Source organism: Drosophila sulfurigaster, chromosome X, assembly GCF_023558435.1.
Source record: "Drosophila sulfurigaster albostrigata strain 15112-1811.04 chromosome X, ASM2355843v2, whole genome shotgun sequence".
Classification (NCBI taxonomy): domain Eukaryota; kingdom Metazoa; phylum Arthropoda; class Insecta; order Diptera; family Drosophilidae; genus Drosophila; species Drosophila sulfurigaster.
Window position 1 is genome coordinate 22590220 of NC_084885.1, and position 16786 is coordinate 22607005.

General features: G+C 37.5%; 1 protein-coding gene across 1 annotated transcript; it reads right to left on the reverse strand.

Annotated features, from left to right (window-relative positions):
• Nucleotides 1–393: 393 nt before the first annotated feature.
• Nucleotides 394–15809, reverse strand: LOC133848858 (homeobox protein B-H2-like). Its single transcript, XM_062284569.1, has 5 exons — nt 14889–15809; nt 14737–14741; nt 12359–12683; nt 4470–4716; nt 394–1138 (listed from the first exon to the last, which is right to left on the reverse strand). The coding sequence occupies exons 1-5, from the start codon at nt 15424–15426 to the stop codon at nt 499–501; spliced, it is 1755 nt and encodes a 584-aa protein (XP_062140553.1). The 5' UTR covers nt 15427–15809; the 3' UTR covers nt 394–498.
• Between the last annotated feature and the right edge of the window lie 977 nt (nt 15810–16786).

Genomic DNA, 16786 nt, shown 5'->3' on the forward strand with positions numbered 1-16786 from the left:
CAGTTTTCGCACTTGCAGTCAGCATTTTTATTGTACCATTCAGTTGTCAATTGTGTTGGAACTGTTGAACTTACAGTAAAAGATCCGCGCGTCTATTTCCAGTTGTAAAGTCAATGTATAGACTGGAATGTTGCTGTAATGCTGCTGGAATGTCGCTGGAATATCGCTCACATTTTATTGGAATATCACTGGAATATATCAATTGTGTTTTAAGTTCCAGTTCCACTTTCCAGTCTGCACTTCCACTTTCCAGTCTGCACTTCCAGTTTCCAGTCTACACTTCCAGTTCCAGGCTCCACTCTGCACTTCCATGCAACCTTTCCAGCTTCCAATTGAATTTCCAATGCTGCAACTGCCTTCGCACTCATTCGCTTGCACACTTCCCTTCCACATTTCACTTGTCTCTTGCCACTCCCCCAGACCCTATCCCCACATTTACCCCCGCTCTGCCCTCTCCACCGCCTGTGTCTGAGATCCAGCTCGCATGCCTGGCTCGCCTTAGACGTCCAGCGCCAGCTCCTCGTCATCCTCATCCTCGTCCACATCGACCGCAGGCAACGAACCCAATTCGCCGCGTTCCTCCTGCTCCCCAGCACCCGCTGATGATGTTGTTGGTGTTTTTGTTGGCGCCGTCTCCTCCGCTGTCTGTTCTCTGCGAGGTGGCGGACTGCCCGGATTCAGAGGCGGGCTCGGCGTCTGCAGACGCTGTCGGCTGCTGCTGCTGCGTTCGTATTCCGCCTCGCTGTTGGCGCTCTGGCTGGTTGCGGGCGAACGTTCGCGCTGCGGTTGCTGTTGCTGTGGCGCCAACGCCGGCGCATAGTAGCCGCCCAGCATGGGCGTGGCACCCGGAGGAGGCGGCATGCCGGGCAGACCCATGCCCGGTGGCATCCGACTGGGATACATGTAGCTGGCGGGCAGCGCAGGCTTCTGCAGCGCAGCCGCCGCTGCCGCCTGCCGATAGTAGATATCAATGGCCGAGGGAGGCGCTCCGTGTGGTGTCTGGGCGGCAGCGGCTGCCGCATATGGCCAGGCGCTCAAATAGGGCGTGGCACCGCCGTACAAACGTTGAAACGCCGCATAGTTGCCCGCCTCGGCGAGCAGCTCCAATCCCACGGCTGTCTGGCGCTTCCATTTGGTTCTGAGAGAGAGTAGAGTGGAAGGAAAGAAAACAGTTCATTAGTTGTTTGTGGTGAAAGCGCAGCGAATGCATAAAAAATTAACCAAATTAGGAAGAAAAGGCGCAACTACACTGACAAAAACGATATAGGGAATACAATATACCCCAAAAATACTAAAATATACCAAAGAAAAGTATATTGATATAGTACTAAATTCAAAATATACCATAGAGTGCAAAATATGCCAGATTATCAGCCAAATCAACTAAGACCCGATCTCAGTAGGCGAAAGTGGGCGTGGCAAAATTTTAAACAAACTCGATCTGCCTACAAACATAACAAGAGCTGTCGAAAAAGAATTTTAGCTCTATCTCTTATAGTCTCTGAGATCTTGGTGTTCATACCGACGGACAGACAGACGGACAGACAAGGATATATATATTTTATAGGGTCGAGGACACCTTCTTCTGCCTGTTACCTTCTTCTTCTACCCTATGGCCAGGCGATATTAACGTATTAAAATGCTTAAAGTTAAATTAATATGAAATTGGAAAAAATTACTTCAGTTATATGCAATTTTGCTATACTTAAAGTGATTGAAGTAAAAATATTACAAAATTGCAATTGAAGTATTAAAATGATTGAAATGAAATATTTGTATATCGTATATGAATTTAGGTACTTAAAACTTAATATTGAAACAAAGCTGAATTCAGTTGAAAATAATTTGGAAGCTGTAAAAATTTCAAATTTGATCATTTATCTAAGTTTTTATTCAAGTCGACTGCCCACTTTCTCGCAGTGTATGCAAAGAGCGTAATAACGGCGGCTGTGGCAAGCTGTGTGGCAAGCCACATTAATCATGCCACAGAGTGCTGCATCATGCCGCTGACTGCGCGTGTCCTGGCCGCCTGCTGCGTGGCCCAGACAAGGATGCGAGGATGAGACTCGAGACTCGGAGACTTCGACTGAGGTCGACTTAGCTATTATTGCTGTTTATATTTCGCACTTAATTGTTTTGTCATTTATCTTGCACTTCAAAACGCACGCCCACGCATTCAGCATTGAGCATTGAGCTGGAGTGAAAGGCAGACGAGGGCGGCAGCTCGGAATGAGCACTAATTGGCAACGGCACGCCCAACTCAACTAGAGAGAACTCAGCGGAGAGAGAAACAGAAAGAGAGAGAAAGAGAGAGAGAGAGAGAGAGAAATGGAAGGAAAAACAATTTAGGGAAATGAAATACTTCGTATTCTTTTTGGCAAATCCTTTAATCGCCTCTAGGCGCCAGGATCGAGGATCCGAGGATCACTTTTCGATCGCTTTTTCTGCGCACTCATCGTGTGCAGCTGTGAAAATGTTTAAGCGAAAATTAAAGGCGACTTTTGTTGCCCTGCGGCAGCTGAGCATTTTGACTTTGACAGGCAACAACACAAAAAAAGAAGCACACAAAAAAAAAACATAAACAGCAAACGGTGTAAAGAAAATAAATACGAAAAAAAAACAATTTGCAACGGATTTGTAGCGAATGTTTGACAGCTTCTTGCGAGAAGAAAAAAGGCAAAAAAATTGTAAAATTGCCAAAAAGATTCTTTAATGGATGAGATCTTTGAAGAGTCAACAGAAGTCTACTTCGAGTTGAGTGTAAAACAAAATATTTTCCTAATATTATCTGATTTTTTTGCCACTGAATTTGTCATCACTTCCTTATTTTAAACTATTTTTGAACAGCAATTATAGATCACAACTAATTGTTGTCTTAAAATAATCTCTGCGCTACTTTTTCATTTATTTGTCACTCTATGTCTAGCAATTTTTTCAATCAGATATTTGATTAACGTTTATACATACATATATTTAAAATATTATTCTTATAGAGAAAATAGAGCTTTATATTCTTATGTGTGTAAATATTGTTGTCGAAATTCTTCATTCTATATTTCCACTTCTTTTTCCATACATTTTATTAAGCCGTATTTATATTAAATATTTTTCACTCTTTTTTTCATTTTATATCTGAACTCATTTTTTTATTCATTGAGTTAAAATATATTTATACTAATTTTTAAATCTTTTACCTTTTTTCTAAATTTGATTAATCTGAATTTATATCTAAAGCCTGCAATTTTTTATCTCTCGACATTTCAACTCCGTTTCCTTCTTCACTCATTTGATGAATCTGTACTTAAATCTAAATTCTATATTTAGATATTTTTCGTTATTCATTTGATTAATCTGTGTTTATATCTGAATTCCACTATTTTTGCTATATATTACCTTTTTTCCTTATTCAGAGTAATCAATCTGAATATAAATCTAAATTTTTCATCTTTCGATATTTCAACTTTATTTCCGTCTTTATTCATTTAATTAGTTTGTATTTATATCTAAATTTCTTTCTTAATTTTTCTTAATTGTTCTTAATTTCTTAAGTGTTCTTAATTTCATCAATTTAATCTTGTGTAGCGCATTTGGCAGTCGTTGCCAATGAATTTGCAAACAAGCGAAAGAAAAAATATGTATAAAACCGTTGTTAATATCCGGTTGAGTTTTCGGCTCTGGCTCAGCAAGAGGTCTCTCTCTTTTTATCTGTCTCTCTCTCACTCCCCATTTGTCTCTCTGTTTTTTGCTCTGTTGCTGGCGTTGTTAATGCCCAAAACGAAATGTGACAAGTCATTGGGCAATAATTAAAAAAGAAAATAAAATGCTATTAAACGTAATAAGGCAGCAGCTTTGCCATCTATTTTTAAACAGGGGCAGCTGTCGTTGGCAGCGACGTTGGCAGCGACGTCGACAGCGGCGTCGACTGAGAAGGCACAGAAATGATATTAGAAATCGAATCAAGAAGCAACCGAGACAGAGAGAGATGCTGGAAGTCGAAACTGATATTGAAAACGAATGACTTAGGCAACAAACTTGCGCGCCGAGATGGGAGCAAAAAACAAATAACGAAAAAAGAGAAAAAAGTAAACAACTCATTTAATAAACAGCAAAAGGCATTTTACGACTCTTGCGCAAAATGCAGCAAATTAAGCAATCAGCATAAAAACAAAACGCATAAACAGCGCCAACTTGATTCCCAACCGGTTACCGAGGGGGTTGGGGGGAGGGATGGGGAGGGGAAGAGGAAAGGGAATAGAGAAGTCGTTGCCGATGGAGAGCCATTAAAGTGATTTTTATTGGAAAAGTGCGCGAAGAAATGGGCGGTTCCATAAAAGGCGCTGATTAGCAAAGACACTATTCCTTTTCCTCCCCACTTCATCCCCTTCACCACACTCCAAAAACAATTAAATTGCGAGCGTCAAAGAAACCGCCACAGAAGAAGAAGAATAAGAAGAAGGAGAGAAACTCACCTGCGATTCTGATACCACGTCTTCACCTGGCAATCGCTCAGCTCCAGCTTGTTGGCCAACTCCATGCGATCCTGAACGCTCAAATATTTCTGCCGCTCAAAGGATTTCTCCAGCGTCTGCAGCTGATGATCGGTGAAGGCGGTGCGCGCCTTGCGCTGCTTCTTGCTCAGCGACAAACCCAAATGCGAATCCCCATTGGCGCCATTGCCATTCTTCAAACTATCCTCGCCATCGTCGTCCTTCCCGCCTGCAAAATAGTCAAAGAAAGGAATGAAAACTTTTATTAGTAAATAAACTTTAATTTAAAATTTAGAATATGGTAATAGGGTATGATAGGAAAGGGTTTGAAGTAACTGGATGTAACAGGCAGGAGGAGGCATTTTCAACTCTATAAAGTATATATATATCAGCGAGAGCTGATGATATAGCCATTTCTCTGTCTGTCCATCTTGTATGTTTACTACTCTATGGTATATTTTGAAAGTAGTTCTACATCAATATACTAAATACAGTCTTGGGTATATTTCGGTATTCTTGCGGTATATTAATATGGTAATAATTTGAAAGTATATCATCATAACAAATATAGATTATGGTATATTTTAGTATTTTTGTGGTATAATAATACGGTATATTTCAAGTATATATTAATTGTAATACTATATCAATGCATCATATACAGCCTTTGGTATATCTTAGTATTTTTTCGGTATATGAATATGGTATATTTTGAAGTGTATTTTAAAAGTATATCAACATACCAAATATAGCTTACGGTATATTTTAGTATTTTTGTGGTATATTAATATGCTATATTTTAAGTATATTTTAATTTTAATACTATATCAATGAATCATATACAGCCTTTAGTATATTTTAGTATCTTTGCGATATATGAATATGGTATATTTTAAGTATTTTCAAAGTATATTAACATACCAAATATAGCTTTCCGTGTAATCGCAATATTTTTGCGGTATATTAATACGGTATATTTTAAGAATAATACCAAACTCTTTTGCTCTTATTGAATATGTGTAGCAGGTATCTCACAGTCGAGCATACTCGAACGTAGCGTTCTTATTTGTTTTCGTCTGTATCTTGTCTGCCTTTTTTGCTGCTCAGATTTGCGCGCGCTGTTTAATTTGATGACTGCAACGCATGCAACTTTGTGGCATGCCATTGCTAATTTGCAATTAAACACTTTATGAGCACAAATTGCAAACAACTAAGAGAATAACTACAACTACAACTACAAATACACAACAATTGCTGCCACTTGAATTCATTCCATTCCAACTTATTGTGTAATAAAAAGAATTTAAGGAGCATACACCAAAGAGTAGAACTATATAAATGACGCCACTCAAAAGAGCATTAACTCATCTGGAATTTTTAGTTTTTAATCCCCCAACTTCAATGCTTTACCACTAAAAGAAGATGTTAACAGCTGACAATTTCTCATAAAAGTCTTTAGTTTTTTAAATTGTGATCAAATTTGTTTTGTTTGCTTTTTAAATTTTCAATAAAGTTTCCCATATTTATTCACATATCATTTTGATTGGCAGTCACTTCTTGCTTTTGATTTAAACTAATTGACGCTTTAATATATGTATATTTCAATTTCTTACATTACTTTTACACTTGAAGATGTTGCTTAATTTTTAAGCAATTTGTTTACGCTCTAAAATTTCAGACTATTAATGAGCAGGCTTCTAAGTTACTTGGCCGAATACTTTTTGTATGATCTGCTTTGTTTAAATCAATTTTAAAGCTTTCTCTGTTCTTTATCATAATCTCTCTCTTAGCACCTCTTGAACTTATCGATTTTGTTTTCCAACTTTTTCTGTCTTAGTACTTTATGATGTATTTTGAATGTAATACCCAAGCCATCTATATTTTTGAGTATTTTGTCAGTATATTTGCTATATTTTAGGAGTAAATAACGTTTGTTGTAAAATGATTTTAATGTAATAGTACATCGATATACCAATTATAGTTTTCAGTATATTTTTTTTTATTTTCAAAACAAATAACAGTTAAATGTAATAGTATAACGATATACCAAATATCACTTTTGGTATATATTTTTTTTTTTATTTTTTTATTTTTTTGGTATATCATTTTTATATATTTTAGAATAAATTAATACTATTTTGTAATACCAAATATCGACTCAGACATATTCTTTGAATATTTTTCAAATAATACCACATTTGTGTGCTTTTATTGAAAATGCTTTGTGGGTATGCAGCTTTCTTACATGTTTTCCGTTTATTTTTCATACATTTTCCACACATTTCACTTCCTCGCCTTACGCTGTCTTCTTCCTATTTGCTTCACATTCTTTTGCCTTCTCATGCGCCTCTTTTTTTTGTGTGTTTTTATGTTTTATTTACTTTTTGCTATTTTCTGCGTGTTCCCCCTCACTCTCTATTCCTTTCTCTCTTTCTCTCTCTTTCTCTCTGCCGCATCCATTCGTGTTAACAACAAGAAACCAGTCAGCTGGCAGCTGCTTCGGCTGCGGCTAGTCAAAAAGTCAGTTAGCAAAACATTTCCGCAATATGTGAAACCCTCGCGCATAACTCTTGAAGCGCCCCTCGCACCCCTCCGCGCTGCATTAGTAATTAAGTGCTTGTGGCTAAACTGTATTAAACATGCTTAAGTGTGCAGCCAACAACAACAACAGCAGCAACAACTGCAGCAACAACTTCCTTCTACCTGGCTGACTGCTGAGCTGAGAAACTAAGAAACTAAGAAACTGAACAACTGAGCAACTGAGAGACTCTTGGCCAAGTTGTTGTTGTTGTTGTTGTTGTTCGTCTGCATTTAATTGCGCATGGCAGCAACACATTTGCAATTGGCCTTTTTGCATTTTAATTAAAGCAACAGTAACAACAACAACAACAACTACAATGAGCTCTAAGCATGCGTTGTTGTTGTTGCTGTTAAACGTTTATCAGCATTTTGATAATGTGCACGCTTAAATGCAGTGAGCAGCAGCAACAACAACAACAGCAACAACGATTGCTTCGAGCTCATTGCAGTTGTTGTTGTAAATGCAAATGCTACAATAAAGCTTGCATAACGGTAACGCGATTAGTGAGTGTGTTTGTGTGTGTGTGTGTGTGTGTGTGCGTCTGCATTATCATATATAACTAAGCATTGTCTGCGATTTAACCAAAAAAACAACACAAAAAATGTGCATAAAAATGTTGATACAACATGAAGAAGAAAATGTGAAGAGTGAAAATGTGGCAGAGAAATAAAATAGAGCAAAAAATAGCAAACTATATGTTAAAAATGTTTAAAGGAATGAAACAAAATTAATAAATAACAAGTAAGAAAGCTACAGTCAATAAAAGCAAAATATTTGCCATATTATTATTAAAATATACCAACTGAATATACCGAAAAAATACTAATATAATATACTGAATGATTTTTTAGGTATATTAATACAATTCTACATTCAAAATATACCATATACGATTTCCTGTCGGCACAAAATTCTATAACCCTTTTACCCTAAAGAAATTGCAAAAAAATATCTTAAGACTTAAATTAAAATTATTTTTACAAAATCATCAAAAATATTGCGAAGAAATTAAATGATAAAATGTTAAAAATGTAGCACTATACGTACAAAAAAACAATCCGTACAAAACCTAGAAAAAAAAACTAAAAATTCAAAGTAGTGAAACAAAAGACTTAGGCAACGAACTTGCTACAAGCACTTGTCAATTGGAAGTGTGAATTGTGCTTATATTGTAAGCAATGCAATTGCAGCAGAAGTTGTTGTATTCGCAGTAGTTGTTGTTGTTGTTGTTGTTTGTTGTTGTTGTTGTTGAGGCCACACGCTACGATTTTGGAAGCCAACGAAAGGTTCAAGTTAAAGTTGAAGTTAAAGTTGAAGTTGAAGGAACGCGCAAAGGAACGCAGCCAAAAAAAAGGCCAAAAAATATCAATTTCAATTAGTGACGAAAACTGCTCAAAGCGTACGACAAGAGGAAGCAAGCGCTAAGAGCGAAAGCGAGAGAGAGAGAGAGAAAGAGGGAGAGGGAGAGAGGAGGCAAAGTGTGATGCGAGTGTCTGCTTGTCTCGCCGGATCAGCGCACAGTTCATTTGACAGCTTCGGCTAAGCTGCACGCTGAGCAGAGAGAGAGGGAGAAAGAGTGAGGGAGAGAGAGAGAGAACGTGGAGTGTAGAATGCGACATCAGCTGAGCAGCGTCTCGAATCGAAGCCGAATTTGGCTCAATTTCAAACGCGACGGCAACGGCAACGGCAATTGATCCTTCGCGAAAGGAGTGGAGAAGAGAGGGGGACAGAGAGGGGAGCACAACTGTCGCTCGCACGCGTCTCAAGTGACGCGCGAGTGTCAACCGAAAATTTGAATTATGAGCAACGAGCAACGAACAACAACAACAACGAGTTTCGCATTCCTGCGCTTCGTTGTTGGGCTTCGATTAAGCCGTTAAAAGCGGCGTTTTGATTTTGAACGACAAAAAAAACGAATCATAAAACTTTAGCTGAAAATTAACCGTTGTCGCAGCGTGGGCTCAAAATAAATAATAATAATAATACAAAAACTTGCCTCAAACTGTGCTAGAGAAACGGAGACAAGTCTCTATCTCTTGCTCTCTCTCTCTCTCTCTCTCTCTCTCTCCCTCTCATGCTCTCTCTTTCGCTCTCTGTGTGGGCTGCATTTATGGCTTTATACATTTCTTTGCGTTTGGCTTGTGTCTCAAATCAAAACAACAAATTTCTAGAATTGACAGCCTAGCGGGAAGTCTTCTCTCTTCTTCTTTTTCTTCGTCTTATTCCCCTCCCTCTTCCCTTAATTTTAATTGACTTTGGCACAAGTCTCGAAACGAAATTAAAAATGCCCATGAAATTGCTACGAAAATCATATTTATATTTTGAAACTCAAAATTAAACGCAACGAATCGATAATAAGTTGAGCTTTATTTTTATCGAGAATCGAATCGAAATCATCAACGAAAAAAACAAAAACAAAACTTTCTTTCTTTCTTTCAGTGATTTATATTAATCAGCTGTTGAATTCATCTATTGGATTATTTAAATGCCGCCTTAAGCCGCTTATATTGCAATTATTTACTTAAATGAAACTCTTAAGCTGCTAAATAAACAATTAGTAACTGTGTAGACGACTTTGTGATACTTTGTAAAATGCTTTCAAATTTCTGAATATTAAATATTTTCAATTCATTTATTACAGCTTGCTCAGAAAGCGAATGATTACGGGGTATGTAATTTATATTTGTTAAAAGCTTGAATTATTTTGTTGCCCTAAAACTAAATTCTAATTTATTGTCTAAGTACATCTTTTGAATATTTCAATTAAATCATTAAAATTGTAGTAAAAGGAAATGAAGTTAAATTGCATGCTATCAAAAATTTTAGAAAGAAATTTTGCAATTTCGATATTTTATTTAGTGAGAGATATCGAATTTTTAAAAATAAAACTTTAATAAATTCTTGTTTGTATTGCAAAGCTACGTGAATGAAAAATATTATAATTTATATGCATTTTGTAATCGGACTTTGTCATGATAAATAATAAAAAAATGCAAAAAACATATAACAATTATTAATATTTTCAACAGAAAATATAACAAAATATAAAAAAAAAAATATTTCAACGAGTGTAAGAAAATTTATAGCTTCCATATTGTTTAAATCTTATTGATTAAACAAATTTCCAATTCTTAGCAAATATTAAAATGAAAATATTAAGAAGTAGAATATCAGAAATAGAAGTAGAAATAGTATAGAAGAAGTAGATGAAGTAGAAGTAGAAAAACTTTAATTGTCTCGTCAGCACTGCTATTTCAATGAGCACAACTGCATGTGGTACAGTGTATTTCCCTTTATGAATGTTGCTTTTCCTACAGGGTATTTGCTTGTCGTTGAACCTGATTCACAATCTATTTACACAACGCTTTGCCTATCTGGCTAGACTTCCCGCCTTCTATCAGCGCTTGTCACACACAGATAAGCACAAAGCTGCTCCCAGACTTGCTCTCTCTCTCTCTCTCTCATTCCCTCTCTCTCCCACTCTCCTCGCTCTCTCTATCTTCTTTGCCAGTGTTCGCTGTATCTTAATTTTAATACACAACTCTCTGTTGGCATCGAAATCAATTTCCAACGCACATTTACGACTATTTAATAGTAATTTGTCATAATTTGCATAACGTTTAAAAGCGCTTAACAAATAAATAATAATAATAAAAACAAAAAAACAACAACAACGAGACAGCAACAAACGATAAAAGAAAGAAACAAACAAACATTAAAATCAATTAAAAATTGTTGCATGCTAAAAGCTGTCAACTTTTTAGTCGTCCCAAGTGGCAAGAGGCAGGGGCAAGAAGCCAAGCTATGTGGCACTTGGGCGTGCTGTCAAGGGTAGCGAGTCTCGCAGTTGTAGTTGTAGTTGTTGTTGTAATTGTGCAAATCGCTGATCGCTGATCGTTGAGCGTTGATCGCAAAATGTGTGCTTAAATAAATAATTAACATTTTCATTTAAGCATTTTTTTCGTTTTTGCAGTTCACTTTGCTGCTGCTGCCACACAAACTTGCCACACACAGCTGCCCCTTGCGCTGTCTCGCTCAGCTGAGCAGCAAAACAAAAGTGTTTCAACAGTTTTCATTCATGTTTATGACTGCATTCGCTTGGCAGTTCCCTAGAAACAATTTGTTTTATAAAATATATAAACATATTACTAACTATGAAGAACTTACAGAAAAACAAAGTTTGAATATTTACCATAAATTAAATATATGTAAGATTTACAAAAGGCGATTAAAAGCTGCTTAAAGCTGCCTTAAAATCTTTGACAAATAAAATGCTAGCTAGTATAGTATTTTTTTGTAGTCAACACTATCTTAAAAAGTTGTTAGCTTCATTTTATTATTACAGTTTCAGTTTATTATTACAGTTTAAGTTAGAAATTATTCAAAATTAAACGACTTTCAAACTAATCGACTTAATTCGCTACAAAGCTCATTTAAAAGCTAGATTAAAGCTTCTTAAAAAGCGCTCCAGCAGCTTACAGATTGAAAAGAAAAGAAACCTGAACATTCAAAGCTTTAAAACTTATTAAAAAGCTCTGCAACAGTTTAGAACACTAGTCGAAGTCCTCAAAAAAAAACTGAAGGATTGGAAACTGAATTACTTCTTATTAGCTGAAAGCTTCTTAACTGCTTTAAAGCTCACGCTTAATAAAATTCTGTAGTATAGAAACTCAACACATTAAAATCAACAAATAAAACTGAAGAACTTGTTTTGAAAGCTTCTCAAGAAAATTTGCAGCTTAAAAGCTTCAAAAAATGATCAAAGCTTAGTAAATGCTTCAATTACAAATCGTTAAAAAGCTCTCCAACAACTTACAGCTCAACTTCAAATACGAAGAGAAATCTAAACATTCGAAATCTAAATAACTTGCTGTTAGCTGAAAGCTTCTTAAAAAGTTTGGCAAAAGCTTAAAGTACAGCTTCAAGTAAGTTGATAAAACTTGAAACTATGTAAAGCTTCTAAACTTGATCAAAGCTCAGCGAATGCTTCAATTACAATTTGGAGCGAATAAATTCGTTGAACTTTACTCTTAAAAAGCTCTTCAACAGCTCACAGCACAACTTTAAATACGGAGAGAAATCTGAACATTTGAAATCTTAATAACTTGCTGATAACTGAAAGCTTCTTAAAAAGTTTGGCAATAGTTTAAAGTACATGTTGATAAAACTTGCAACTATGTAAAGCTCTGGAACTTGATTAAAGCTCAGTAAATGTGAGAATTACAATTTGGAGGAATAAAAAACTGACTTAAAAATAAGAAAGAAAACAAATAGTTGAACTGAAACTCACCGCAATCGTCGCTGTCGCTGTCATCGATGGTGCTCGCCTGATCGCCGCTGATGCTGCTGCCCGTGCCCCCAAGTAGCATGCCCCCAGCACTGCCATTGTTGTTGTTGTTGCTACCATTATTGTTGTTGTTGTTGCTGCCACTCAGATTGTTGTTGTTGTTGCTATTGCCCATGGAGTGGAGAACGAGGGGAGAACGCGATCGATCATCGTGCCCCTCCATGTGGCCAGCAGCAGCCGCAGCAGCGGCAGCCGCAGCAGCAGCGGCGGCAGCAGCAGCAAGTGGCACGTTGCCGCCATGTCGATGCAGCGCCTCGATGCGTTCCCGCTCCCGCTCCCGCTCCAGCTGCAGCTGATGATGATGCGCCGCATGTGGATGCGGATGCGAATGCGGATGCTGCGAGTGATGCCCAAGCTGCGGATGCGGCGGATGCGTGTGCGGATTCAAAGCTGCCTGCTGCTGCTGTTGTTGTTGTTGTTGTTGCTGTTGCAAAGAAAAATGGCAACAATTTGTTATTGTGAAAATCGAAATTCGTTTAAAAAAACCCTTTAAGTCAAAAGGCTTTGCAGTCTGTGTTTTAGAAACAACTTAGTTTTAAGTTTCATTATATCTAACCTTTTTTGAGTAAAATAAATCAGTAAACTCTTTATGTAATCTCTTAAGATCTACTCAAAATTGTGACATATAAAAACAAAATAAGAATGTAAACCCTTCATCTAATCTCCTAAGAATCTACAAAAATTCATTTAGATTCCAGCTTTACACACAAATAAATTTCAACTCTAATTAATTGAATTACACACACTTGAAAAATGTATAGCTAAGTGCCTTATTGTTGGATATTATTTAGTTTGGGTTTTATATTAAACGTTCATAAAATCGAGATATATTTTTTTTTATAACATTAGGATTTTCATGTTCTTAACGCACTTTTCAAACCAAAATTCGTAAAAAAAAAAATCTTGATCTATCCTCTTTTAATACATCAATAAGAACTCGTCTTATATATATAAATGTTTATAATTAATATTTCATTTTTATGAATCACATTATTATCACCAAAAAACTATCTCTAATAGTGATTAACATGTTTAGCTGCACTGAAAAATAGACCAAGTTCTAAAATCATGAAAAGTGTGTTACTTTAGGAACAAATTCTTAAAACTAAGAAATTCATTGTAAAATATGCCAAATTTTTTAAAAAGGATCACAAATTCTAGATTTAGACTACAACATTTTGTTATCCATAGAAATTCCTATAAATTTGTAATCCAGATTTAAGTGTTTTTGTTTATAGCAATGAAGCTACAGCTTCATACTTTTATTGAAATTTATTTATTTGAAAGAAATTCTAACATTAAATAAGGTAACTGATTAGACGTTATATATTGTAATAAAGAATTCTTTTTCACTTTTATAGAATTAAAAAAAACCAAAATTAGTATTTGTACAAATTTGTCAATTTTTTAAATTAAAATCTTTAATTCAAAGCAACGTTTGATGAATTTGTAATATGGAATATTTTTTGTAAACCGCTTTTCTCTACAATAAAACTGCAAATAATTGAAGCAAACTTTTTTTAACACTAATTTTAATGCTAGGCAACTAAAACAATATTCGTTTTGTCTATACAAATAGCTAACAGTAAATCTAGATAAACAAAAATAAGAAAGAAGTCGTACATCGCAAGTACATATAAACTTTTAATTAAAGTTGGTACAAGTTATTGTGGAATCTTAAGCTATAGTAGAAGCTTTAAGCAGCTTTAAGCTATGCAATACAACTTTTTTCTGACTTTTGCTATAGAAAAGGTCTAAGGCATGTTAACTTCTATTTTTATGCTTTAATTATAATATTTCCTTCTTGCAAAATCTATGTCTATCTTTATCATAATTATTAAAATAAAGTGTTTCATAAAAATGCTCTTGTTGAGCATAACTTTATAGACAAAAGGTAGAATTGAACAAGAGCAACAAAAATGTATTTAATGAAAAAATATGAATGCAAATTCATTTCATTTAATTCAATGAATTTGTTAACAATTTAGAACCTGAGGTCTTTGCTATTATCATAGAAGTTCAGCAGTGTTGATGAACAAATTTTCCTAACCAAAAGACGAAATGTAAACTATTCAAAATGAATTAACTAAAGTGAATGTTATTAATTAGTTCAATGCATTTCCTTTAATAAATTTATTTAATGCATTTCTTTACAGAACAAAGTGTGAAGTCTTTGCTATTACCAAAGTGATTTAACAGTGTTGTAAAATGAAATAATTTTTCTTAGCAAAAGACAAAATCTTTTACTTCTTCTGAACTATTCAAAATGAGTTAAGTAAAGTGTTCTATATTGATTAGAGATTGATATCTTGGAAGCAAACTTCAACTAGTGTTTTCTAACAACACTGCAGCTGTGCAGTGTTGGACAACACACTTACTGTGCTCCACGCAGCGGCGCCGTGCAACTCCTTGCCCAGCGACGTTGGCGGCGGCGGCGGCGAAGCGTCGCGACTCGACGCCTGACGCCCAAAGCGTTGCAGATGATGTGGATGTTGTTGTTGCTGTTGTTGTTGTTGCTGTTGTTGCTGCTGCAACACGGCGTAATGGCTGGCAGGCGGAAAGTGCGCCAACAACGGCGCCACATGATGATATTCACGCTCTCGCTCTCGCTCGCGTTCTCTTTCTCGCTCACGCTCAAAGCGAAGCAGTTGTTGTTGCTGTGCCAAATAATGTTGAAGTGCCGCTTGTTGTTGTTGTGCCTGTTGTTGCTGTTGCTGCTGCTGTTGTTGTTGTTGTTGTGGATGCTGTGATGGAGGATCACGAGACGTGGGCGAAGGCGCATAACAATCCTCGGGCGGACTGGCGGATTGACGTCCAGCCGAAGCCGCAGCGGCCATCGCAGCGGCAGCGGCAGCAGCAGCGGCGGCGGCGGCAGCGCTGCCGGCCAAAATGTCGGTGATCATGAAGCGGGAGCGCGGCGCCTGCGTCGCCGTTGGCGATGGCGTCAAGCTGCCCGGAGTGTCCCCAACGGCGGCCGTAGTTGTGGACATTTCCGGTGGCATTGTGGTCATGTGGTTGCCCAAATGCTTTGAAGATCTCTCCCGCTCTCTCTCTCTCTCTCTCTCTCTCTCTCTCTTTCACTCACACACACTCACTGCACTGTTTTTGTTTTTTTGGCTGGTTGTTTGCCGACGGCACAAAAAATTAAAAAAACCGAAACGAAAGACCAGTAAAACAAAAAAAAATAGAGTAGCAACAATTTCTCGAATTGAATCGTTTGCAATTGGCAAAATTGAAATGCAGCAACTGCTGCTTCTTCTTCTTCTTCTTCTAGTTCACACGCGCTTTATTCTTATTGTTGTCTTGTTTATCGTTATTATTATTGTTGTTGTTGTTGTTGTAGTCGACGAGCCGAGCTCAACAAAAGCCGTGAGACAACCGCTCGCCTTTGGCTTTCAACCGAAACTGAACTGAACAGCGAAAAACGTTTCAAGCTGCTGCTGCTGCTTTAGCTGCTTCCTCTTCTTCTTCTCTTTTCACTAACTGTTAACGGCCAAGTCCACGCACCTGTCGTCATCTCGCTCACACACACACCCGCAACTCTCAGGCAGCGTGGTGAGTTTCATTGTTGTTGCTGCCCCATCTATTGGCTGCATTTATTGGTCGTAATTGGCAGCAATTGACATTCATTAGGTTTCAATCAGCCAGCGCTCTCACTCACTCACTCACTTGCTCTCTCCCTCTCTCTCCCTCTCTCTCTCTCTCGCTCGCTCGCTCTCTCGTGTGGTGTGGTGAGTTTCGCAGCAATGGCCGCGACGCGTCGCTTTGCCATAAACCTATTTTTTATGGCAACACGCTGTTTTTATGGCGCTGCCGACGTCGCGACGTTCGGATGCTGCAACCCTGCAGGGCCGCAGCAGCAGCAGTAGCCGCAGCATCTGCAAGCTCCGCCCATTGAAACTGGTTAGCACCGGAGCACACACACACACACACACACACATGCACATGCTCATACTCACTTGCTTTGCGGAGAGTCAAACTTGAGCGCTCTCTTTGTGCTAGCGCTGGCTCGCTCTAACGCATGCCAAGCGCAGACCATGCACACTTTGCTCTCTTTGCTTTGTGCGCGCGTTCTCTCACCGCCTGTGTACGTGTGTATGCATGTGTGTTGGTGTGCTGAGTATCTTTTGTTATTTTTGCGCTTGTTAACACTTTTTGTTTGGCATTTAAACAGTAAATTGGCAGCAGTTAAATGATGCCCGCTCTCTCAGGCGTTCGTGCTCTCTCTCTCGCTCACACTAGTTGGCTGTTGCGTGCGTTCTCTCTCTCTCTCGCTCGCTGGCTTGCTTGCCTGCATTTGTATTTGTACACGTATTTGTATGTAGTTTTCAGCTGTAGTTGTTGTTGTTGTTGTTTAGTATCGATGTCAAT